A 25803-nucleotide genomic window follows, 5' to 3' on the forward strand; every position below is an offset into this window, starting at 1 on the left:
AGTCAAATCATCATCTGAGTCCATTGTCCAAGGTTTGAAAATAAGACACTGTCTACATTAAAATCTCATAGACTGTTTATGGTGGACTACGCAAAGAAAGTCAAGTTTAACATATTTAACAGTGTGGACAAAGTGTTAAATGAAATTAGCATTAACATGTTCAATCAACATGTTGGGATTTAACGGTAAACAATTTAACATTTAACAAGTTGTTTTTAAATGTTTAATAGTGGAGATGATACTTTACTCTGTGTAATTGGTATTGGTGGTATTTATATTTGGAATTGTTGATAAGACTACAAAATTTGAAAATGTTTTTGATAAGTGTACTAAGTGTGAGCCTTGCAAGATAGGTATTATCAATGGACAGTTCGAATGCGTAGCAGGTTGAAGTGCTTGGAAGGAGTCATTACATTCTAAGTGAAGATAAAGGCTCATAGGCTCTTGCCTTTATAAGTACCCTTCTTTGCTTGGTCGCCTTTATAGTGGCATCTCCTTTCTTACTTAAGTTTCTCTGAAGTGTTGGTCGGCATTTTATTTCCTCCCGAAAATTGAAGAGTGTCATCCCAAAATTCGCTCAGTCCATTTGGCTATTTTTATGATTTTTATATATATATATATATATATATATATATATATATATATATATATATATATATATATATGGTTCTGTGCTTGTCTGTAATAGATCAGAAAGTAATGTTAAATCAGTTGTCAGTGTAGCACAGTGCAAAATGGATGTAACCCATGTTGAACAACGCTCGTATATCAAAATAGCCGTTCTCCATGGGAGGAATGCCAGAGAATCTTACAGAGGGTTGGTAAAAGCTGCTCTTCCATATCGGACAGTCGCGAGATGGATAGCTACTTCGAGGGCCTTTAGAACGGGTATGTGTGCTGACACAGGAATCCTGTAATGTTATGGCAACAACTGTAATAAACATGAGGAGCAAATTGTTGGCGTGTTGTTAAATGTCCGTGCATTTCGTCCACTCGTTGTTCTTTCATCTGTATATTTCACATTTTCCACCCACGCTCGAATTCTCACAAAAAAAAAATAGTTACCATGACTTATGCCCCAAGATAATATTCTTAACCAACAGCTTCAATTCGTTCCATTAACTGTTAAGTTTTCCTTCTCAGCACGAAGTTAAAAAGGTACTCAACTAAAAATCACATTCTGAGATGATATTATATTTTATTCAACATACATTTAATTATATACACAATGGCGCAAAGTAGATCTTTCAGTGGATATATATATATATGATTTTTTTTAGACCCCTATCATATTTTAAGCTTTTTTTCTTCCAATACAACGCCAATCTTTGTCTAAAAGTTTGTGTTATTGTGCATGCCACTTTAAAACTTGCTCAGTCCGTAGACCAGTGGATAGAAAAACTAGTTCTGTCCTTTCATAAAAATGGACTGAACGCGTTTTGGGATCAAATTCTTCAATTAATTCAAAACAACTGTTGACTTATTTAAACTGGATTCACAGGAGTTACGCCATGTTATACAAATGAACAGATTTAGCAAATGCGTCAAAGTCTTGTGAGTATAGTGATTGTTCTGATAACCCCTGCTTCTCCGTTTTCCATAGACTGAGAATATCTACGTGGATTGCAATGAAAGAATGCCCATTGCAATGTTTTCTTTTATAAGGCATTTGTTGGAATCATTGACCTTCAAAGATATTGTTATGGGCCACTTTTAGCACATAAGGAAAGAAGGGCTAAATTTATTTACAGAATAGATGAATTAAAATAGGCCTGCTTCGATAATTTTTTTTATTGCCTAATTATCATCCTCATTTATTTTCCATTTTCGTATATACTATATAACTTAAGTCTTTCCAAATTTTAATACTATGAGCTGAGGTTGGTAGGATGTATAATAACTTGCAAATCTAAAAATATTTTTGAAGAGTACAGAAACTGGTGAGTTCTCATGAAATTAAATAAGCGAGAAACAAAGTTTCAAATGTTTAGCAACACATTCTATGATCATGGGGTGAATGATGAGCAAACCCAATTGCTTAACGAAAACAATGTGCTTTTATTTTGTGTGAACTTACATTTGTGTAGAATTTTAGAATGTTATAACCATTTTAACATGTGACTTTCTTTTGAGCACTCTGGTATTGCTATTCTTACACTGATTCTAACGCAGTGTTTTTTTTTAATCACCTGACTACAGAAATACATTTAATTTCTCTTATTACTGGCTATACTCTGTTTCACAAAATAGAAGTATTAAAGATTGAAGAATGATCCAATTTCAGATTTGTATAATTTCTGTTACAAAACTGTTTCGTATTATCACACCATCAGTTTGTTCCTATTCTGGTTTTACCTTGTATGTGGGTAAGGAAAGAGGAAAGCATAAGAGAATTAAAGAGATATAGTGATAAAGTCACATTTTACAACAGAAATGGAGATGTATAACAATAATTTGTACATATTATGAACAACCATGAACAACATATTTGTTGACATCGGACTGTCCAATTGAAACAACTTCAGAACATCAAAGTGAAAAATTATTTAAAAAATGGGATTGAAATAATGGAGATGATCCATAATATATTGTTGTAACTTACAACACTAACAATTTCAAGGAAGAACATTGGATGTACAGCAACAACAGATTAGTACTTAAGTTTAACTAATGTTAATATTTATTAATTAACCTCTATAGTTCCGCTGGGAAATAATTCTTACATAGTAGTACAATCAAACGTTAACTTATTTGAATGGGAAAACTTACAGACTAAACTGTACTTCTTTGTAATATGGAGAGGGAGCACAGTAACTCAACATCATAAATGTTTTTTTTTTTTTTTTAATCAGGAACAAACTAATGTGACTTCATTGGTTTTTAGGTACTTTCTCGCATTCTTAAAAGGACCATACTCTTTGAAATGTGTGACCTGTAATGTTTAAACAAGAAGTGACCTTTATTTTAAATATTCAAATGAAATTTTGTTTTCAATATGATATTTAAAATAATGCAACTTTTATGTGAAAATTGTAATTCATTTTAGTTCTTCAAAAGTAGGCAATTAAAACTATTGTTCAGTAATATATGTTTTTGTTTTAAAACTGTCCTCACGATCAGTAATACTAACATTATTTTCAATACCGGCAGTAATAGTGACTATTCATGATCATTAGGTAGGCCTATACTGATGCACAAGCAATATGAAAAATTCATGTATATATATGAATATGATACTAATGGTAGCACCAATTATGTGAAGTATACATTACCGGTAACTGCTGTCCTATGTACGCCTACGCCTAAATAATTTTAGAAATCAATCAATCAATCAATCAATCAATCAATCAATCAATCAATCAATCAATCAATCAATCGAATAGTTTGCTGGAATTATAGTTAGGTTATGTTAGACTTGGTGATCATCTCTATACTATCTTATAGTACTTTTGTATTAGATACAGTAGTAAGCTAAGCTTTAACCTGCACCTAGCAGGATGAACAGAACTAGCCTATTTGGTACTAACTTTAAAAAGAAAGAAAAAATACTAGCTTTGGCAAAAAGTACTAGAGTTTGGAGATATCATTCTAATGTGAAAGTTTACTGACATAATTATCATCTGTCCGGAAAGTCGAGGTAAGGTATAAGTGCAAGAAAAAAGGAGATAAAAAATTACTGAGAATTTGTGTTATAAAATTTAACTAAATATTTGATTTTAATTAAGAAAGAAGGGTGATACCAGTATGTGGTTTTAATTTTCTTTAAATACAGTACTGGAACTGGTACATAAATAGTTTCGATAGCAAAGAGATGCGAGAAAAAGAGAACATAATTGGCTAGAATGTAAAAGAAAAAAAAAAGTTAAATTCAGTTAAAATAATAAATTTGAAATTTTTAAGTGGGTATTTTTTGAGACATTTAAAAATAGCTTATTAAAAATTCTTATACCGGTAAATGTAGTGCAATAATTTAATATTTTGTTTGATTTGAAGATAAAAACAATCAGAATTTTAATTTTCTGCTTTGATATTAACCTTTTCACTGCTTTGGCTGTCAGAGTAATGGCGGACAAATTCATTACATATCCTTGCGTCGACTGTCAATCTGATGGCGCAGGTGATGCAATAGAAACAAGGCTTCTAAAGCATAGAATGGAATCTCTGAACGTGGTTTTAACTCTTAAGTACTATGGACAGTTATTGTCACGTAACTAAATGGAGGGGTGTATGAAATCTCCATTTATCCTATATATTTATAAAATAAGAATTTACTATGTACAATATCTGCAGCATACTGACCATTGATACATGACTACAGAATTTTATATAATTTGAATTTAAGTCTTTTGGAAAATTTAAATAGTCTAAAACAGTTACAAAAAATGCAGTAATGACTTGCTGCTTTTCCCAACGTTTTCATTTTTAAACTTATTAAAGGATTAAGTTATCATTTTTTACATTATCAAAATAATAAGAATTCAGAATATAATGCTAATATTTACTTCATTTCAACATGTTAGTGAAATATTTTGTTCAATTATTGTTCAATATTCTGGAACGGAAAATGTTTAATGTATAAAAAACATACTTTTCACTCTCCAGTTTTCCAAAAATGAAAGAGCACAATACTTTCTATAACACTGTACTCCTTCATAGGGCCACTCAATCTTCGTGCAAACACCTCACACAAATTTTCCTGGAGCACTCCAAGCAAATAGGAACTCCATATTGAAAGCACGGATATTTGTTTTTTCTCTTCAAACGTGGAAACCACATTGCCTAGAAGGTCCTGCTTTTTATGCCTTGTTTACATGTAGAGATGACAGTTATACCATACAACAATCCGAAAAATTAAAAGAAATAACGAAAACATGTAAGTGAAATTCACGCATGCAACTACTGTAGTATGTCTGTGAGACCGCTTCAAACAAACTGAACTGAATATCATTTGAGAAAAAATTGAGATAACCCACGTGACATTCCCATGATGCAGGTCTCGTCTGAACTGAAAGGTAGACAAAGCAACGGAGGAATCGGCTTGAATATAAGATAAATGGACAAGGGGAAAAATAGGAAGTTGTCTAGCAGATGGTCCATAGTACTTAAGGCTTACCGGTAACTCATAATTTAGTTTGATATGTTAAGAATATATTCCCCAAGTTTCATGTATATAGCCTATTACAAAAAAAAAAAAAAAAAAAAAAAAAAAAAAAAAAAAAAAAAAATCAGCAGTTAAAATGTTAAACATATATAATATTTAAATTTTGGTAATTTTTAATTTGGATCAGTGCTCAGTAGTTATTTGATAGATTTTGTTACGTATATTGACAGGTAGGTCATGCATGGGAAGGGAAAGAAAAACAACAGAAAATTTAGAGAAGAGAAGAGAAGAGAAAAAAAAGAGAAAAAGAAAAAAATAAAGACAAATAAAAACATTAAAATTGAAAGTGGAAGAAATATTTTCACTCATCCACATTGGGATCCAAAACATTGTACCGGCTGATTAGTGATTCGAGGATGATTGTGAGGTTGAAACTATGTAGACTGAAGACCAGTCATGAAAATACAGTGTGTCCAGAGATAGAGTGGACTTGCCTGCTGTTTTCATGTAAATCTGGCAGTGGGTGCGGCAATTCTCGCCCAGTCCAAGGCCGCTGCGGTCCACTCTATCTCTAGATGCACTGTATGTAGGCTAAAGACTACTCAGTGATGACATATTACTGGGAAATTAGACAGGACATGTTTGACTTAAGATGGAGAAATTTGAGTTGTGTTGTATTAGTTTGGAGATCTACATTGATGGTAGGATTTTAATAGTTTTTCGATGGTGGTGTTATGCTTAGTGTATGGTGGGTTGTTAAAAAGTTGATATGTGTATGTGCGACATAAGGTAAAGTGTATGTATATTTTATATTTACATATCGTATGCTAATGCGAATATTCTCATACTTATGAAATGCATGAGGGCAGTAATGAAAATAATATTATAGAATTTATATTGTCAGTATTACTGACTGTGTGAGGTCAGTTTAAATATGATAATGGAAATATAATCAAACAATTCTAATGACAGACAGAAATTTGTTCAACTACACAGACGTGTATTACAATAACAACACAAGTACGGTATTTGCTGTAATTGCTCTCGTAAAAACAGAGAAAGATGGCAACGAGAGCAAAAAAAAAAAATAAAATTCAAGATATGCAAATGTAATCTAAAAATATGGTCCTCCTATGTTCTACAATAGCATTGGCCCAAGGGTTTAAGAGTACTGCAATCTTATACATTTAAGTTCTATGTTATAACCATAGAAACATAAATGAATTAAAGATGTGATAAGTGAAAATAACATGTGCTTACTTTAATGATTTTATTAATATTGACTTCAATTAAATCAGAGATACGTACTAGTTACTGAGTCCCGTCTAATTTTACAGTTCCATGCCCCGATCATTAAAGATGAATGTTGAAAATTAATACAAATTCTTGAATTTTATGCAATGCAAATATGCAAATAATCATCTGTCTCAAAATTATTTTACATCATTTATAACGTTATGAATTTCAAGGTTTAGGGATGAACCATAACGTTGTATTATCTACACTTCTTTGTACACTACCTCAGTCTTCAACCACATTTGTATTTTTACCATTAATAGAAACTATTCATAATAGCCTATATAATAATTCAATTTTTCGTAATCTGCTGATTATATAAATGTGTTTTAAAGAAGGTATATTTATGTTTCTCATACCTATTATATAAAATCATTAAGGTTACATATTGTCTGCACCATACACAGTATAGCCTACAAATCTATGGGGTACGTATTTTGAATTCCTTTAAGCACCGTGAGAATGGTACAGTACTGAGTATTCCCCTTTGATTAAAGAGTTTTTATATAGAGGTACAATGCACATTTATGTAGTTAATTTTAAAGTTGCTGCCTTGTTAATTTCTAAGTAAACGTCAAGTCTCAGAAAATCAATTGTTTTACATTGGGAATATTTATTGTGGAAGAACTAGTTTTTTAGTCAATATGCATAAAAATGCTATTATAGATCCCAGTCTCCAAAATTTGTATATCTGTAATGGCGTTCCATAACCTTATATCATGTAACTGTAAAATAATTATTATAATTTTGAAGATTTGCAGAGAAAGGAGTAAAGAAAAATAAATAACCACTGAAATTGTTTTGTTAGAAAACATTTCAGATTGTACGTACCTCTAGCAGTGTTCAAAGCTTCTAAATAGCCTGAGGGTTAAATTAACCGCTTCTTAACCATCAGTTAGGCCTAATCCCTGATAATAATTAATGCATTATTATAGAACTGTTCACAAATGTAAGAACTGAACCATCTACACCTTATAAAAATTCATTATCTTGTAACAGTTATGAACTGTTAATATTGCATTCTTTTTCCATTAAAATGAGAAGAAAATTTAGCAGATATAACAATGAAAAACCGCAATTCAACAAATAATGGTACCATCAGATTTAAAATTATTAATTCAACTCTCTAGTTAATAAGTTTAAAATTTTTTTTTATTACTTACCACTATTAATATTTCAAACTTTTGTTCATGTACTGTACACATTGTATGTATTGTATGTTTTAAGTAAATGGCCACTGGTCAAGTTCTAAGTTGCATTAGATAAACATAATTAAATTATATATTTCTCTCCTTTTTCAGTAATTAATATTACAATGGTGTACAGTGACTCAAAAGAAAATGTACTTTGTTTTCTTTACCAATTAGCAACAGTGCTAAGCACAGCTAGACCAATTACTGATACTTCTCATAATATAGGATCATATTATTCAAATATAGGCATCCACAGAACATTTTATTGACAGCCACCGCAACTGATAGATGTCCACAATGGGTAAAAGTTACTTACATATTACCGGTACAATAGATCCAACACAATACCTATATTATGAAGTGAAATGCCAAGTAGGCCTACAATCACACAAGTTTTGATGATGATGATGATGATGATGATGATGATGATGATGATGATGATGATGATAACGGAATTAAATGTTAATTAAATATCAACAATTGTGTCATTTATATTTTAATTCAATTTTAAAATGTGTTGGAAGTCTAGAATATTGTGAAACTATTTCGGATTTTTCGTATACTGACAATAATAACAATAGACACAAAAGACTGAGTAAAGGCACGCATAGTGAGCTATCTTTCAGATAGTCTTAAGTCTTAAATGTCTCCACTAAATCGTTAAAATTAATTGCAAAAGTCAGTTCTCACTCAATGAATAACATGATGAAAGAACCTAGCCATTGTGGAGATTCTTGAATTTTCTTTTCACATGTACTTATTAATTTTGAAAAGTTCATTAACTACAAAAAGTTTTAATAATAATAATAAACCGCGGCATGATAGTCCACGAAGGATCAAGGCTAACCAGCTGGTTCCTTGCCTCAGCAGAGGTGAAGGATCATCCAACCAGTACTGAGGTATAATGTGGTTAACAAGATGATCCCCCCCCCCCCCCCAGCCATTATAGCTGGTTTTTGTAACCGGATTTCACTACATATCGTAGCTCCCCAAATTCATCACGATGCTGGATAGGCAATGGTCCCATACACTGGCCGAAATTTCATGAGAAATCTTCTACCCCATGAGGACTACAACCAGCACACATTCCATAACGCAAATCCTAGGCACGATGCTTATGCCACGATGCTACAGCGCAGGACACAAAATACTTTGTAACTAAGGAATCTTATCTCGGTTTCTAACTCATCAATAGAGATTGCAAACTTGTTAGCAAGAGTCAACCTTCCATTCATTTCAATTTATAATGATAAAGACTTTCCTAAAGTAGTGAATATTATTAACTGACTTCTGTCAGAAAGTGGCATTGATAGTGAGCAACATATTGTATTATGTAAACTGAATTTTAGGTTTCATTTATATCGTAATTATCAATCTCGACAGAAATTATTAAAACTTGATGAAATATATATTAAAAATATCGTACTAGGGAAGTGTAACATTCATTCATAATGTTCTTCCAAGGACAGGCCTTTTACTGAAAACCCAGATTTCTCCAATCTTTCCTATTTTCTGCCTTTCTCTTTGTCCCGTATATGATCTATACATCTTAATGTCGTCTATCATCTGATATCTTTTCTGCATTGAACTCTTCTCCCGTTCACCATTCCTTCCAGTGCATTCTTCAGTAGGCAGTTTCTTCTCAGCCAGTGACCCAACCAATTCCTTTTCCTCCTTCTGATCTGTTTCAGCATCATTCTTTCTTCACCCACTCTTTCCAACACAGCTTCATTTCTCATTTTGTCTGTCCACTTTACACATTCCATTCTTCTCCATATCTACATTTCAAATACTTCTATTCGGCTCTCTTCACTTCGTCGTAATGTCCATGTTTCTGCCCCATAAAATCCCACTCTCTAGACAAAGCATTTCACTAGTCTCTTCCTTAGTTCTTTTTCCAGAGGTTCGCAGAAGATGCTTTTTCTATTAAAAGCGTTCTTTGCTATTGATATCCTGCTTTTGACTTCCTGGCAGCAGCTCATGTTACTGCTTATAGTACATCTCAAGTATTTGAAGCTGTCCACTTGCTCTACTGCAGCGGTCATCAGCACAGAGCACCTTGGGGCTAGCGTCTCTTACCTGCGGAGAACATACTACACCATGGTGCACTCGTAGCTGCTAGCGGGTATGGTCTCTACCTCTTCCTGCTGCACGATGGGGCACATGGGACAGCTCTGCTTACCCTTTACCCATTTCAGCAAGTGCTGACGACCACTGCTCTACTGCCTCATTTAGAATTGGCAAGTTTATCTTCTGTATTTTTCTTATACATCCTTATATTCGGAATATCGCTGGTTTGATTCCCACACGTTATGAACTGGATAGGCTTTTTCTTAACATTCAATTAGGCACCAGTGTAGCTCAGGCAGTAGCACATTTGCCTGCTGATCCGGGGTTGCACTCAGGGATAGGTTCGATTCCCGCGTGGGCTGATTGCCTGGTTGGGTTTTTTCTGAGGTTTTCCTCAACTGTAAAGCGAATGTTGGATAATCTATGGTGAATCCTCAGCCTCATCTCGCAAAATACCACCTCGCTGTCAAAAATTCCATAAATAACCGAGTAGTTGATACAGCATCGTTAAATAATCAAGTAAAAAAAAACATTCAATTACAAGAAGTTATTACGAGTTAACTCTCTCTTCACTATAATTATTTACGTTTAAATTCAATTGTTTTCATACGCATAGAAAGAAAAATATCATATATTAGGGAGTTCCTCGGCAGCACAAACAGTGCCCATGCCCACATCTGGTATGGGTTCATATTATGCCATAGTAAAAATATTATAGTATATTATGCAATGGACATAATGTTCGAAAAATCTTGAGAAAATAATTTTGAAAGTATTCAAAATGTTTTGACAAGAAATTCAGGTTACAGCACCATTAAGTCGGTGTATAGTAAGTAATTTTGAATTGGGAAGATATCAGTGTTGTGAGCATAGATTTGGTTTAATGCATATCAGTTACCTCATTGGACATTAAAATATATTCCTCTGCATACCTATTGTCTAATAAACGACACAAATTTAAATATACAAATCTTGAAAAGATGTTAGTTACACAGGGTGAATGAGAATAACAAAATTTTTCAGAACTTATTTAGGGAACCTACATTTGTACTTCGAGATAGGGAATGTATATCCACTGGCATCTGGTTTTTATCCTATAGGTCAGTGAAAGTATTTATGCTACCGAGAAGTTCGATGATATTCTGCCTGACAGGTACACCTAGTACCGGTAGCAGTTTTGAACTCACTTTATCAACATTTTTGGGGGATGTTCCACTGACAGTACATCAGAAAATGTTATTTCAAGACGAAGACACTATAATTACGAGGTGAAGATTTTCCTAATTACAATGTATCCTGGTCGATGGATTGGTAGAGGAGGTCCTACAGCCTGACCGCCACATTCACCAGATTTGACATCTGTGGATTTTTTTTTTTCTGTAGGAACACGTCAAAACTCTCGTTTATGAGGTTTCAGTCAATACAGAAGAGGAGTTAATGGCCAGAATCATTGCTGCAATTAATATTAGCAATATATCAGGTCATTTTTTTAAGAACTAGTCACTCACTGTTAATCGTACTATAATTTATTATAAGCTTAGTATGAAGTGAACAGTCAGCATTTCAACAATTTGTCTGCTCTAGAGCATTTAAATCATGTACTAATTACAATTAATTAAATATTTGGTACCTACGTTATATGATAAATTTTCAATTTAATACAGCATCAAAATAGCACTTGACACTTATTGCTGTAGGCCAGTAGTGCAACATACATACGTGAGGATCTCAGTGGAATTCCAACTAATTTGCAGGCAGTATAAATACCGTTAATATTCTACAGTACAAAATCCACACATCAGTGGATATAAATTTCCTCTCTCAAAATACTCATATAGATTTCCTGAATTATTTTTGACAATTTTCGGCATTATTTTGATTCAGTCTGTAGAAACAACTAAAACTATGCAAATGATAATAGTGACAATGTTCTTAAGCAAATAAAATGGAAGTGCTTAAAAAATATCTAATAATTCTAGTGTATTAAATATAAACTCTGTAAAATTTTAGTACAATATTATTTTCCATCTCTATATTCATATGTAGTGCTGTCATGGTAATTTTTTTCTTGACCTTATATCCCATTCCTTCACTTTTCTTCCTTAAAATACCTATAGTTTACTCTCCTCTCTCTATCTTTCTTACTGTCATTTAATGACTCTTTTATTATTAAAGAAGAAGTGAAGACATTGAATTTGAAAGCCATGTTGGGCCTGATAAGCTATGCAATAATATTAAAAAATGTATTATATAACAACCGTCAAACTCATCAGTATATAAATGTGATTGAACCACAGATGCTATTTTTACATATTAAAAGATAATAATAAATGTTTCTGGTTCAATTAATAGACCTATGGAGTACATTGCGTTACAATCAAACAGTGAAGTTTATATGAAGCGGAACGGAAAACATAATGGACAACAAGGGTGCAAATAATGTCATTGGCTGCGTTCAGCTGGGACAGCACTGAGGTAGCACTGAAATAGCGACAGCATTGAACGCCTTGCTGGCCGACAGCGCTGAAATAGCGGGCGCCATTTTTCGTAGCAAAATTTTTTTCGCTGCAAGCCTGCTGCTAGCCAGCGAAAGTGGAGGGGGTAGGCAACAACCAATGGTATCATATATTCCGGAGTAGATGGAACAATAGCAGCGTGTTTCTTTGTAAACACAGCAGACATTTTGCAATGGTCGTTCAGGAACTCACAGCTGCTGTAACTCAGCAAAAATGAATAGCTGAATTAGTGCTGTCCCGGCTGAACGCAGCCATTAGCTAAAAAGGTTAAAATAGGGTAAAACATAGAACATTAACAATAGTGTCTATTAAAGGAAGTAAAATTACGTATTGACAGGAAGTAATATGATTAATCGTTGGGAATTTATATGAGAGGGAAGAGTGTGAGAGGAGCAAGAGCATCATCTGGTATTTGTAATTCTTACGAACATAAATATCTCATGACATTGCTATATGACATTATATAGATACTATTGTTAATGTTCTAAGTTTATACTATTCTAACCCTTTTAACCAATGACATTATATGCGCCCTTATTGCCCATTATGTTTTCCATTCCACTTCATATAAACTTCACTGTTTGTTTGTAACACAATGCAGCCTACTCTGTAGGTTTGTTAATTGATCTGAAGATGGTTCCTTCGAACCGAAAATGTTTATCATTAACTTTTATTATGTAAAAAAGCATCTGTGTGTTCAATCATATTTGTATACGGTACTGATAAGTATGACGGTTGTTACAATAAATTTTTGAATAGTAAAGATATTGTTTTGCCTTATCATTTAATTGCATAAGCTTGATTTAAAGATCTCATGAAACTCCCACAGTAGATACACACTTGCCTTAATGAATCCTATAGCATGTATCTGTAGCACTTCGTTGTTTTTTTTAACTGTTCTTTTATATAAATGGTTCTGGATTCCAGCAATGTAAAGGTGGACCATTTATGTTCATGAACATCAAAGAAGATACAATACTAGGAACAGCAATAGATGATCTAAGATCAGTACAGATTTCCATGTATACATAATACAGACCTTCGTATACAAAACTTAGGCACCCATAAGTTGTTGGCTCCGTATGGGCAAAATTTTCTCTTCCCCATACAGTTCATTAAAATATTGTAGGTTCCCATATGCTGTATGCCTCCATATAGCTTCTATAGGCTACACTGTTCATATGTTAAGTGTCAGTCTATGCGCCTAACCCTGACATTTACTGTCTAAACATCAAATGTATTTTCATAACACATGACCTTGAGAAAATGTGATTGTAAAATTTACATGAAGCATTATTATTTTAGAAATGAAGAGAATCTTTATCTTTGCATTTACTTACAAATGTAATGTAAGCCATTTTTCCCTTATTTTGTGTAATCTATTAAATTAAATCTCCAATAACTTCATCTTAATTGATTTGTACTTCAGAAGTAGATCTTGGTGATTAGGCCTGTATATTAATTCTATGAGAATAAAGTAGGCCTACCATAAACAATAGCGTTCTCCTATATTTGCTATTTTAACTGGTTATTGTAGTATGAATTCAGCTTTAATAACCTTAATACACAAGATCGTTTGACATTGTTGTATGTATATAAAAACTCTTTAAACATCAGGTACATACTTTGATGTGGGAAATTATGGTAGTACACATAAACTGTGTTTGAATCAGTGGGATAAATTAATATTAAATTGCGGTACTAAGTTCTAGATTGCAGCCCTTATCCTTTAAGGCACATTAAATCTCGTCTAACCACATTTATTATAACACTGACAATACCTGTTTTGAGTTTGGAGGTAAGGAACTTGGTGATCACCTTACAGGGAGTTCAAAACAAGGTGGTCTATGATAGGGGTATACAAATAGTCTGTTATAACATCTGCAGTTGCATATCTGGACCTCCCTTTCCGGGCAGACTTTCTGTCAGCGCTGACCACAAGGCTGGGGTAACCGGGTATGTTATATGACCATTTACAGCATACCTATAATTAGAAATCTCATGTTTTGTAGCCACATACTCTCATCCAGAAAGTCATCTGGAAGCTATTTCATATATCTTATCTGTCTGTCCTCCATTTCAATAATCAATACACACATATACTTAACGAAAATCTAGACAGGCTACACAAAATCACTGACTTAAAAAAACTATTATTTAGTTATAAAAAATTAGTTATTAAATAATTATATTATGTAGCCAAAGTTTCTATATAATACTAAAGTAAATTTGAGAATAATAGTCTAATCTATAAAAATATTCTATATGAGTTAATAATTGTATTGCAATTGCTTGTAGAAGTGCATAAAGAAAAGACTTAATTTTAATTGACTAGTTACAGTGGGATACTTATGTATGATTATGTTATGATAATTATTAACCTCTTCAAGAAAGTACATATACAATTTGAGATTCGTCATATCTTAATGCAACATTCTGCTATGGTTTGAGTCCCTGATCAGCAGTATTTTCAATTTATACAAAGCTAAATACCGGGTACATTAGTTTATTTATAAAGTTTAAATAGATATATGAATAATATTATCGTAATAAATCTAGTACAATAAGAATCCACAATTAATTTCCTCAAAAATACCTGCTTGTGGAAAATGAAACTAGATATTGATAAATTAAAATTATTAATTTTCTCTAAAAATTATTATATTAGTATATAGTAATTGTCGATACAGAGTATCAGTAGCTTTAAGTATTTATTATAAAATACTGATTCACATTCTTTGAGTTTCATCAGTTCTATTTTTCAATTTCTATTGCTCTCACTTTATTTATTTGGTGTTATTTTGGAATATTTTAATATCATGTTGAACCAATCGTAGGTAATTTCATACGTGTGGTTTTATAGAGTCATAATTCTGTAATTGGGCTGGGAAAAAAGCAAAACAAATAATGTTACCTAACCTCTGTTTAACAATATTCTTAAAGCATAAGTACGTGCCCGTGATAATACTTAATATTTTCAAAACTAATAAAAAAATAAAACAAAAATGAATAATAGGAATTAAAGGGCTGTAATTATAGAATGTAAATACATTAGGAAGGAAATCATAAGTAACATTTTATGAAGATCATTCTTTTTGTCCCTGATCGTGGAGGAGGACTGGTCAGAAATGCTGGTCCAGTTGCTGTTCTGGGGGAGAAGGGCCAGAGACGGACAAAACTGGAAGCATTGTGGGGACCACGTTCTTGCAGCTGACACCGTGATGCTGATGATGCTGTGAACCCATGCCACTTAAAGGGATGTTCTCAGCACTTCGAGCTCTCCGCCATAACTCTGAACGGAATGGCTGAAAGCGGCTGAATTCTGAGTCCCGTCCCCCTGCTCCTAAAGCCGAGCTAATGTAGATGGCGGAATTGACTCGTGGTCGGCTTGAAGGACGAGATGGACCAGGCCACTGGTCCAAGTCAAAATGTTGATGCGATGACCAATGGAGATGCTAAGATTGAAAGATTAAGGTTAAAACCGACTGTTAAGTGTTAACCCCAATATATTTGGCCAGTGATGCTTCATTATTTAATATTATTATTACTAATCGTAGGATAAATGGTAAAAAGAACAATTTTTATTGATTTTGTGCAAAGGAAAATTTGATTGCAATTTTGATATAATACATTCATTCATTCATTCATTCATTCATTCATTCATTCATTCATTCATTCATTTAGTGTTCTGCTCAAGCGCAGGTCTTTCACTGCAAATCCAGCAGCATTCTCCAATCTTTTCTATTTTCTGCCTTCCTCTTTGTTTCCTCATATGATCCACATATCTTAATGTCCTCTATCATCTGATATCTTCTTCTACCCTCAACTCTTCTCCCATTAAAGATAATTATTCTAATTAGAGTTAGGTCCTCGACACTTTCAATAGGTAGGCTACTTCGATACTTTTTAGTTACAGAGGTTCTCTTTTCTTTTCTTTCCTTCTGTTTTAGACATAGGTTGAGGCCCGCATCCACTTAGCAGAATCAAACCGATTCAAAACGAATCATCTGATGCCACTCACATCTAGTGGAATTGAATTTAACAGAATCGAAGCATGTTGCAGAATGGATCATATAAAGCTTTAGCATAGTTATGTGATGAGGCGAAAAGAGAAGAAATACAAATCCAAAACAAGAAAGGGAAATACTGGATTAATGATATTTTTAACTAGGAATATAGCCTACATGGAGAATTATCCACTTGAAGGTTCCACGGAAAGAACATGCTAAGTCACGTTTCTTAAAATTTTCAGGGAGCATTTCTCATTTAGTTTAATTTACCACGTTACAATACAGGCTTTTTGCCATTCTGATTTACTAAAAAGATATTTCACGTCTTTATGAGCTAGCAGATGGGACAAAAAACAAAAATAAACAAAAAATGACTTAACATGTTCTTTCTGTGAACCCTTCACTTTATTTCACTATATTCTGAGAGATGAAACAAAATTTCGTTCTATAGCACTTTGTTGGATTTTAATTTTTACCTGACGTTTCTGTTAATTTACTTACTTTGCTTCAAGCATTATTACGGGAATAATTATTACAGCAGTATTTTTATGTTTCGACATACAATAGTGAATAATTCTGAACAAAATTTATTAACACATCACATATTCATTTGAGAAAAAAAGCATTACGAGAGGGGTTCAACCGGTGCAGTGTATCGTGTCCCGGCATAGCTCAGTTGGAAAGAGCGCTCAGCACACAGAGCTGAGAGGTCCTGGGTTCGATTCCCGGTGTCGGTGCGAATTTTTCTCGTATTAAATAGTAAAAATTTATTAATTTCCCTTCTTTCGTATTATTAAATTGTAATTTTCTGTGCAGTCTACATACTATTTCAGCAATAAATTAAAACAAAAAAACAAATGTTATTATGCTACCAAAAATGAACACTTTTTTAGAGATTACAGACGACACGAAATGTCTCGAAAGTTTTACGTTTTATAACTTCGAATACTATTTCAAGCCGACAATTGATTTTTTCTTGTAATTATATACCACAATTCTACGCCAATTGTTCAACTGTTTTCTTCTGTGGTCTATAAGTCAAATGAATTAGTTACCGTACCAAATTTTTAGGTACTCGTGTTAAAATTATTTGAAAAGAATGTCAATGCATAAAGTAACAATGAGCTGAAAGTTAAACTCAGAAATGAACATACAACTCTACAGTGTACAGTACCTACGTCTAGAGATAGAGTGGACTGTGGTGGTGATAGTTCCCGTGCCTATCACCATGTCAGCATTGCAGTTCATGACTGCTCGTGGCAAGTTCCATTAGTTGAGTTGTATCTGTTGCGTGCGAAGGATGGTTGTGCACATCACGAGTAAAATTGTGTTGTATGTGATAAGTTATTCATTATTATGGTTGAGTATACCTTAGAAAAACGTATTTTTCTGTATGATACGTATGTGAATTATTCTTCTGCAAGAGTGTCGGATAAACTTCCATCCTAAGTTCAGATGTTATAATTCTCAGCAGGACAACTGTTCATAACTTTGTGAATATCAGGTGAACAGGATCTTTTTTGAACAAAAAATTAATTCAAGAACGCCGTGTGTTGATTGAAGAGAAACTGGATAAATAGGGGTCAGGTTAGAACACACACACCAAAAATCACTGAAACGTTTAGCGCAAGAGACTGCATTTCCAAGTCGTCAGATGCTGTGACAATGAAACTCCTGAAACTTAAGCCATTCAAGCTGACTGTAGTTCATGCTTTACAACCACAAGATGCTATAAGTAGAGTAAATTTTAGCAATTGGTTTTTGCAGTCTGTCCATGATGGCTACGTGGACTCACTTTTAACTTTCTTCACAGATGAAGCATGGTTTCAACTTAATGAGTACATTTCTACGCAGAACAATAGATACCGTACTGGGCTACCGAAAATCCCCGTATTATTCATGAAGCTCCTCACCGTGATAAAAAAGTTGATGTGTGGTTCACATGTGAATAGAATTATCGGCCTCATATTTTTTGACCCAACTGTTAATTCAGAAGTTTACGCGACAAATCTGCACACATTACAAGAACTGAAGAACAATATCACGGCAGAAATATAGGCAATCAATCAACAAGAACTTTTGCGAGCAAACAGAAATCTTTTGGGAGATGTAATGAATGTGTTCACACTCAAGGTCATCATTTTCAACACCTATTGATGCAAGTAAGCCAAGTATGTAATATAGTACCAATACGTGAATATCAGTTTCGCTGCACGTGACTTGCTGGCTGTTTACTGTACATGTAAATCTGGCAGTAGGTGCAGCAACTGTCACCCAGTCCACTCTATCTCTAGACGCACTGTATTAGACTCATTTGAGCATTCTTAGACATTACCTTTGCAAAAATTGTTTTAAAATTTTGTTGCATCACTGACCAATTAATTGTGTGTAACATACAGATTCCAAGAACTGTACAAAATGAACTTACTGAAGTAAAAACATTCTATGAGACAGAACAGTGAAAAATAAAAATTAATAAACATGTATTTTAAGGTGTACCTTACATTACATGCATACTACATGTCTGCCTATTTATTCATGCTCGTTTCTATTCTAAAAATATAGTAAGGCACGAATTTTTATGTAATAAAATGTTATTTAGTTAGGTACTGTGTTTCTAAGGATAATTAAATGGTAAAATCATTTCACACTTTTCCTGGATTCTGTATGTAAATTCATATTACCGTATTTTTATTTTACTATTTAAATTACTGTGATTAATAGTATAGTATTTGTATGAGTGCAATAATCTCTATGTACACAATGTGATAACTTTGTACAATTCCAACTCAACTGTGAAATATTTAATTTTGCATTCTCTAGAAAGATACTAATTTGTGAGAAAGAAAACAGCTACTGTGAAAGATAGTGGTCTTATTTACATGAAAATGAATTTTTCACTTTTAAATGCTAAAACTAATATCTTTTTATCTACAAGACAAGAATGCGTTAAAATACTATGTATAGTTGGCAGTACTGTTAAAGAAAGATACCGATGTAACCAAGACAGCCTGGAGTGTAGTATTATCTTATACAAGATGGGCAAAATAAAACTGGCCCGAAAAATCTGTAATATTTACATTTAATTTTATATATATATATATATAAAAATAATAGTTATAAGACTGTTTAAGACTGACCTTTGTCAATGAACATCACGGTTTCCTGCATTGTCAGGGTTATTTCCGTGTCAGTCTTACACATATAAATTCATATATTTCATATATATTTTCCGAGGGCTAGTTTCATTTTACCCACTCTGTATACGCTCAATGTGTTTTCTGAGTTTGTAATATATTATTGTTCTTATAAGAAATTTAATTTTGAAAAGGTTTTAAAATTAATTCCTTGCACGGTTTTGCAATGTCACTACTTTTCATGCTGCACATTACAATGTTTTATTTGTAGTTGTATACAGATGTTTACAATTTGAAATATAATAGGCATTTACGCACATTTGCTACTTTAAGCTATTTAATTCATGTAGCTTCCTTCGCCAAAAATGGCTCCAAAACTATGGTTTAAAATAATCATGTACAATTGTGATAGTTTCAAAAAGTAACTAAAAAGGTAGGGGGAACTGAAATTCAAATTTAGTTTTACTTAACAGTTCTGCCAAAATTAAATTCTAATACTAAGGGTCATAGCAATCCAACAATGGTGACTACATAGCACTGAATAGAAAAGGTATTTCTACTGTTACGTTACAGAGATTCCAGAACCATAATTAAAGCTCTGTGATGAATACAAGCAATTACTATAATTAAAACAAAGTAAACAAAGAGTTTGTTAAAATGCACACAAGTGAGATGCAAATACTAGTGCGATTTGTAAGTAAGCAATTTGCTGCAGTGGTTTGGAATGTGTCTAATGTCAATGTGCAATTAAAAAAATTTGAAATAATGTTTACAACAGTCAAAGCAATAATTCTATTGCTCTTGGCAACTCCCACGCCCGAACGCTCACAAAGTTCACCACTTGCCTAGAGTCACAGTAAATAATACGTAGTTCTCTTAAATAGAATCAAATATATTAATTGATAAGGGTAGAGCCATATTTACTTCATGGACTCCAATGTCCACATTGATTTATAACATAACAAAAACGTGGTCACATCTAATTGGCTTTAAGTTTGTACATTTGTCCACGTTAAAAAATAAATTAATCACAAAATATGTGGATCAATATTTTTATCTTCTACAAAGTACCAGTAATTACAGGGTTTGATTTTTCTTCTAAATTCATTAGAGTTAAGAAAATATACTACGTATTCAACAATTTATTGTAAAATAAAATTTTAAATACATATTTACAATATAATCAGAAATATATGTATATAATTGTACATTTCTTACTAATAATCTACAAGATTTAATTATTTCTCAGCATTATTGCTTGGTTTATAACTGGAAATCGAAAAAATAATAGTCAAGGACAATACTAACTCCTTATAGCACGCATTTATTTGGAAGTATGTATTCGGAGGAAGTTAAAGTAAACATACCAGTAACTAATTTTTACTTCAATAAAAACATTCACTAGTCTAGTGCGAATCAGGAATAAATTCGAATTCCAAAACTTTTCTTTACTATAATCTTTTGTTACATTTAGTTTATATTAAAAGAAACTTTCAGGTCTATACTGTAAATAATTTCTCATAATTTCATGGTTTTCAAATGTCTATCAACTATCCTGAAATCTGCTACAAGTAACTCATTAAAAAAAAATGTTCTTGATGAATAAGTTAATGTACTCACATAATTATGTACCAATCATAAATAAACCATTACCGGTATACTCTATTATCATTAATGTATTCACATTAATTATGTTCCAATCATAAATAAACCATGATACTGGTACTCTATTATCATTAATGTATTCACATAATTATGTTCCAATCATAAATAAACCATGATACTCTGTTCTTGAATAAAATTTACTACAAAGTAAATTAATATTATTTTCTTTCTTTGCTAAATAATTAGTGGGTACGTTTGTATTTTCAGAAGAAATCAAAGTAATGAATATAAACAACAGTTTTTTTTTGCCAGTTCTAAACATGAAAACATACAATCTGTTTATAAAAATCATTATTTTAAATTGATGAATATACAATGATTTGCCTGTTTACGCTATAAGAATTATAAATAATGTGTTAGTGTTCATGTTTAATATATTTTAAAATTGCAGTTAGGATAATATTGTAGTGTTTTAAATTTCAATAAAATAGTGAGAATTAAAAGTAGAGCATTAGGATTTCATTTTTGAAGTCAAGATTAAATCAGTCCAAAACATTTTTGCTATTTAAATTTATTTTAATCATTATTAACTTATCTTCTATAAAAGTCTGTAATCAGACAGCAATGTTTTTATTAAGGAATGTATTTAAAGATTTCTAAATTAAATTTACCTTAATAAGAAAAAAGAAAAACACAAGCAATAATACTTCGAGACAATGGAGAGATCTGGGCAATCAATTCTTTCAGAAAGGAAGGAAAAGTATTATCATTGTCAAATAGTGATACTATAAACTTTAATAGTATTTGTTAACATTCTTGAAATGAAAATGTATTCTTTTCATATTTTGTGTATTTTCAGAATTTTTAGTCTCACTAAAAATGATTTAATGTAACTTTATGCCATTTATGCCATTTAAGAGAATGTTGCCCAGTTTGTCCATTGGATAAAGCAGTCTTGCTTTACAAATAAATAAACAAACAAACAAACAAACAAACAAACAGACACAAACGTCTTTCAAAATGAAGAGAATGAAACATTTTATTATTCAGTCCAAATGAAATACAGATTAAAATAAGTTTAAAAAATAAAGCTTTAATCCTTGTGGATTACTTTTTAGAGCAATATCCTTTGAAATAAATGACATCCAATACCATTTTGCTATATAATATATTCATAAAGATTTAATACAGGATACAAAAGTTTGCGTAACACAAGAATTCTTACAAATAACAAAAATGTGAAAAATATGTCTAAAGTAAAAGATATGTGTATTGTGTAAATGTGTATGTATATGTGTACTGTATGTATGCTTGTATGTGTGTATGCAAATATGTATGTAAAGGATTTAAAATATATAATTTATTGTCTTTAACAATGCGACAATTCTTAACTTAATATTCTTGTGTTAAAAATTAAGTCCTGCATCTATAGCAAAATTAATGTTTTCATATAATTTTATATGTTCAGGACTGACAACATAAACAAAAGAAAAGCTGATGAAACATATCTCAGTAGGTACAGGAAGGTAATGGTAAATACAGTATATGAATATATAGCTGCATTTCTTAGTTAACTATTGAGAAATCTCTAAATCAGTACCGGTAACATATTTGTTTTTTTCCTCATTATACGAAGAATATAGTAACTACGATGATAAAATAAATAGATTTTAAGATTTTTCCTGGAAATACACATTCTTAGTACCATATTTCAGATACTAAAAAGTTGGTTTGATATTCTACGTACAACCATTTCTTCTAACTTACTGAACATTATTTATTCATATTCAGTACTAGACCTATGTATGCAGAAATATAATAATTAAAAGCACACAAAATCGCGACTTATTCAGAATCAACTGTAATAATCTTTTTATGAATTTGTTTCAATTGAAAACTTCTGAAACAATTTTTAGAATTGTACACAAATTACTTCGTCAAATTAATAAAATCGTATATATTGTGGAATCAGAGGAAATAAAAAGCTATACTTATGTACAGGCAAAGTCGCAAATGTACTCTTAGAATATGTACTTCTTATTTGCAAAAATAATTTAAAAGAAAGCCAAAACCACTCACGATAGGATTGCTGATTAAGGCATCTCACCAGATTAATATCAAATACAATAATGTTTGAAAATGAGGAAAGATAGATAGTACGTAAATTATCTTTCACATTAGGCCCAATGCTGGTGTTCAATATGAAAATCTCATTAAAATTCAATGATACAATTTGATATTTCTTTTAATATCAATTTTCGTAAAGGGGAAAACAATATCAGAAGCGATTACAGTATACAAATAGCTTTGGTACTCTAAGGCCCAATTGTATAAAACTCCCTGACTAAAGATCAACTTTGATCGAAGATCGAAAAGTGAACCGAGTTCAGACACTTCTTCTATTGTATAAAACTTTTTTGCGATCAAATTACCTTCGTTCAAATGCAATCTAAGTTCACGTGAAAAGGATTTGGCAACATCGCATAAACAGGTGAAATACGTGATGCGCGGACAGGTTTGTTCAGTGTAGCCAATCTAGCGACTTTAACTCTTTTTCAACAACAATTTCTTTTAACTTTTATATTGCTTAAATATGGATTTAGTGACCTTTTTAGCACCCCATAGTGACAAAATTTAATCTTTCTTTGTTGATAATGAGAAATCTAGCGACTTTACAACTACTTTTTGGCGACTTTCCGTACACTCTGTTGGAGACACTGGTTTTTTGTGCAATGTAAATAATGGCGGACAATAAGAAGAAGGTTGACTGTTCTCCAAGTTGTTATCATGTTATGGTGTTTGATACTGCTAAACATAATAAAGCTTTACAAAACGACAATTTTCGTTTAGTAATACAGTTAATTGAAAATTTATGAATGTACCTATCATATCCATTAATAATTAATGGTTGTTATAAACATAATATAATTATAGGTTAATGTTATTTGATACTGCTGAACACGATAGAGCCTTATAAAATATAAGATTGTGTATTAAGGCAAGAAATTGAAAGAAATATATATAAATGTACCTATCATATCTATTAATATTAATAATAATGGATATTTTATTTGCACAATCTGTCACTCGTATATTTCAAACAGAAAAGAAATAACTGAACTTGGATCATGTAACTTAATCGGAGAAATTTCTTCAGTCAAAGTTGACTTTAGTTTGAGACAAATTAATCTCAGATTAGACTTTATACAACACAAAATCCCAAGTTCAGCTGAAACAAGGATCAATTTAACCTCTGATCTAAGATTAAATGGTTTATACAATCGGGCCTAAGTTATTTGTGCAAAAAACATACATCTACTGTATTCAAAACGGTACGAAGTATAAATGACATCAGATATCTCAATTTTTAAAGTTATAAAAACTGTCTTTTGTGTACAATGCAGAAAACGAAAGATTTTTTTTTTCGGTGAATAGTAAACAATTTATTTATGAATGTATTTTAAATGGAACATAAATTAAAAAAAAAATAATATAGAAACAAAAACTGAATCATTACAAGACGCATAAATGTGTAATCTTCAAGATACACAATTTTTAACATACATCATCAGTATCATTACATATACATAATTCTAGAGTATATCATTAGCAAATACGGTTTGGATGCATTTTCGTGAAGAAAAAATTCAAATAGATTATTAAAAATGATTTTATAATAGTGTTTGAACTTTATTTTATGCATAAGTAACTTAAACCAACAAAGAAATAAATAAACTTAACAAACATTGGTTGTATAGTCACTAAATATTTATAACTTGAAAAAAAGCAAATAGTATAATGCATAAAATATTACTGTAATAATTACATAATGCATTAATTAAATATAAAGGCAATGCCAGCAAACTAAAATGATTAGCAAAAGTAATATAAGCTATGGTGCATGACTCTTGTGTTATCAGCAGAATGTAAAAAGGAAGAGGAATTTAGTTGATTTTAAGAAATTTACGGTCTTCATCTTCAGAGATGGAGATGTTAAGTTTCTTTGCTAAATACATTCTTCTTCCTTCATAGTATGCTGAATTTGAATGAGATTCATACTACAATATTTTCTACCATAGGTAGTTCAAACTAATATAGACGTCTTCTCTTTTGCAATATTGTAATTTATCACTTTTATTGCTTAGCTTTCTTTTCTGAATATTAAGCCCTTGAACACACAATTGTGCACAATATAACTGTGGTAGAAAAATAAGAATTAACAATGTATGTGCACTATGAAATAAAACTTCACTATTTTAGCGAAAAGTGTTGTATCAACACACAATCACACACAAGTGATTAATATGCTCTTGCTTCTTCTAGGAATTCCTAGTGATTATCTGGAAGACACAGGTGGATTGAAGAACAGTTTCTGTCATCTAGTGACAAGAGAAATTGTGAATATTTCCTGTGGCTCTAGGGAAAGTTATCAAAGACGTGAATATGTGGCGCACAGAACGAACTTACTGCTAGGTGTCAGCACGGTGTAAGAGAGCAAACCGGCAGCCGCAGTCTCGCGGCGGTTGAGGCCGCGGATAGCTGAAGCAGTGATCCAGAACGCAGCAGCCCTGACACAAACACCACACAGTAATGGCTGTGTTTATTTGTAATAAGGCTGCTCTCCGATCAGACTCTTTATATTTGTAAGAGTTTCAAACTCTTCGACTGTTGGTTATAGACTGTGATTGTTAGCCATGTTATTAGCTTAATATAACTTAATAAGAAAACTTAGTAATATATAAGCAGCACTGTCTACTTAAATGTCAAAATAATGAAAATTAAATTACTTATCATAGTTATTCTTTAATAAACTAATTAAATAAATCTACAAATTGCTATAAAATTATTATTTAATTTTAAATCATTTAGGTTCAT

The 25803-nt window shown here is 31.9% G+C and overlaps 1 protein-coding gene across 8 annotated transcripts in view; it reads right to left on the bottom strand.

Annotated features, from left to right (window-relative positions):
• Positions 1–5212: 5212 nt before the first annotated feature.
• Positions 5213–25803, bottom strand: part of LOC138696326 (fibronectin type III domain-containing protein 5) — a 1093145-nt gene continuing 1072554 nt past the window's right edge. For 5 of the 8 annotated variants that reach the window (XM_069821140.1, XM_069821143.1, XM_069821159.1 and 2 more), the window contains one exon: positions 5213–15631. In XM_069821140.1, coding sequence (XP_069677241.1) covers positions 15299–15631 — 333 coding nt within the window. In that variant the 3' untranslated portion in view covers positions 5213–15298. Of the gene's footprint in view, positions 15632–21949; positions 25497–25803 lie in introns of those variants that run through there. The other 3 variants (XR_011331357.1, XM_069821171.1, XM_069821162.1) reach the window with 3 other exon arrangements.

Source organism: Periplaneta americana, chromosome 1 (genome assembly GCF_040183065.1).
Source record: "Periplaneta americana isolate PAMFEO1 chromosome 1, P.americana_PAMFEO1_priV1, whole genome shotgun sequence".
NCBI classification, from domain to species: Eukaryota; Metazoa; Arthropoda; class Insecta; order Blattodea; family Blattidae; genus Periplaneta; species Periplaneta americana.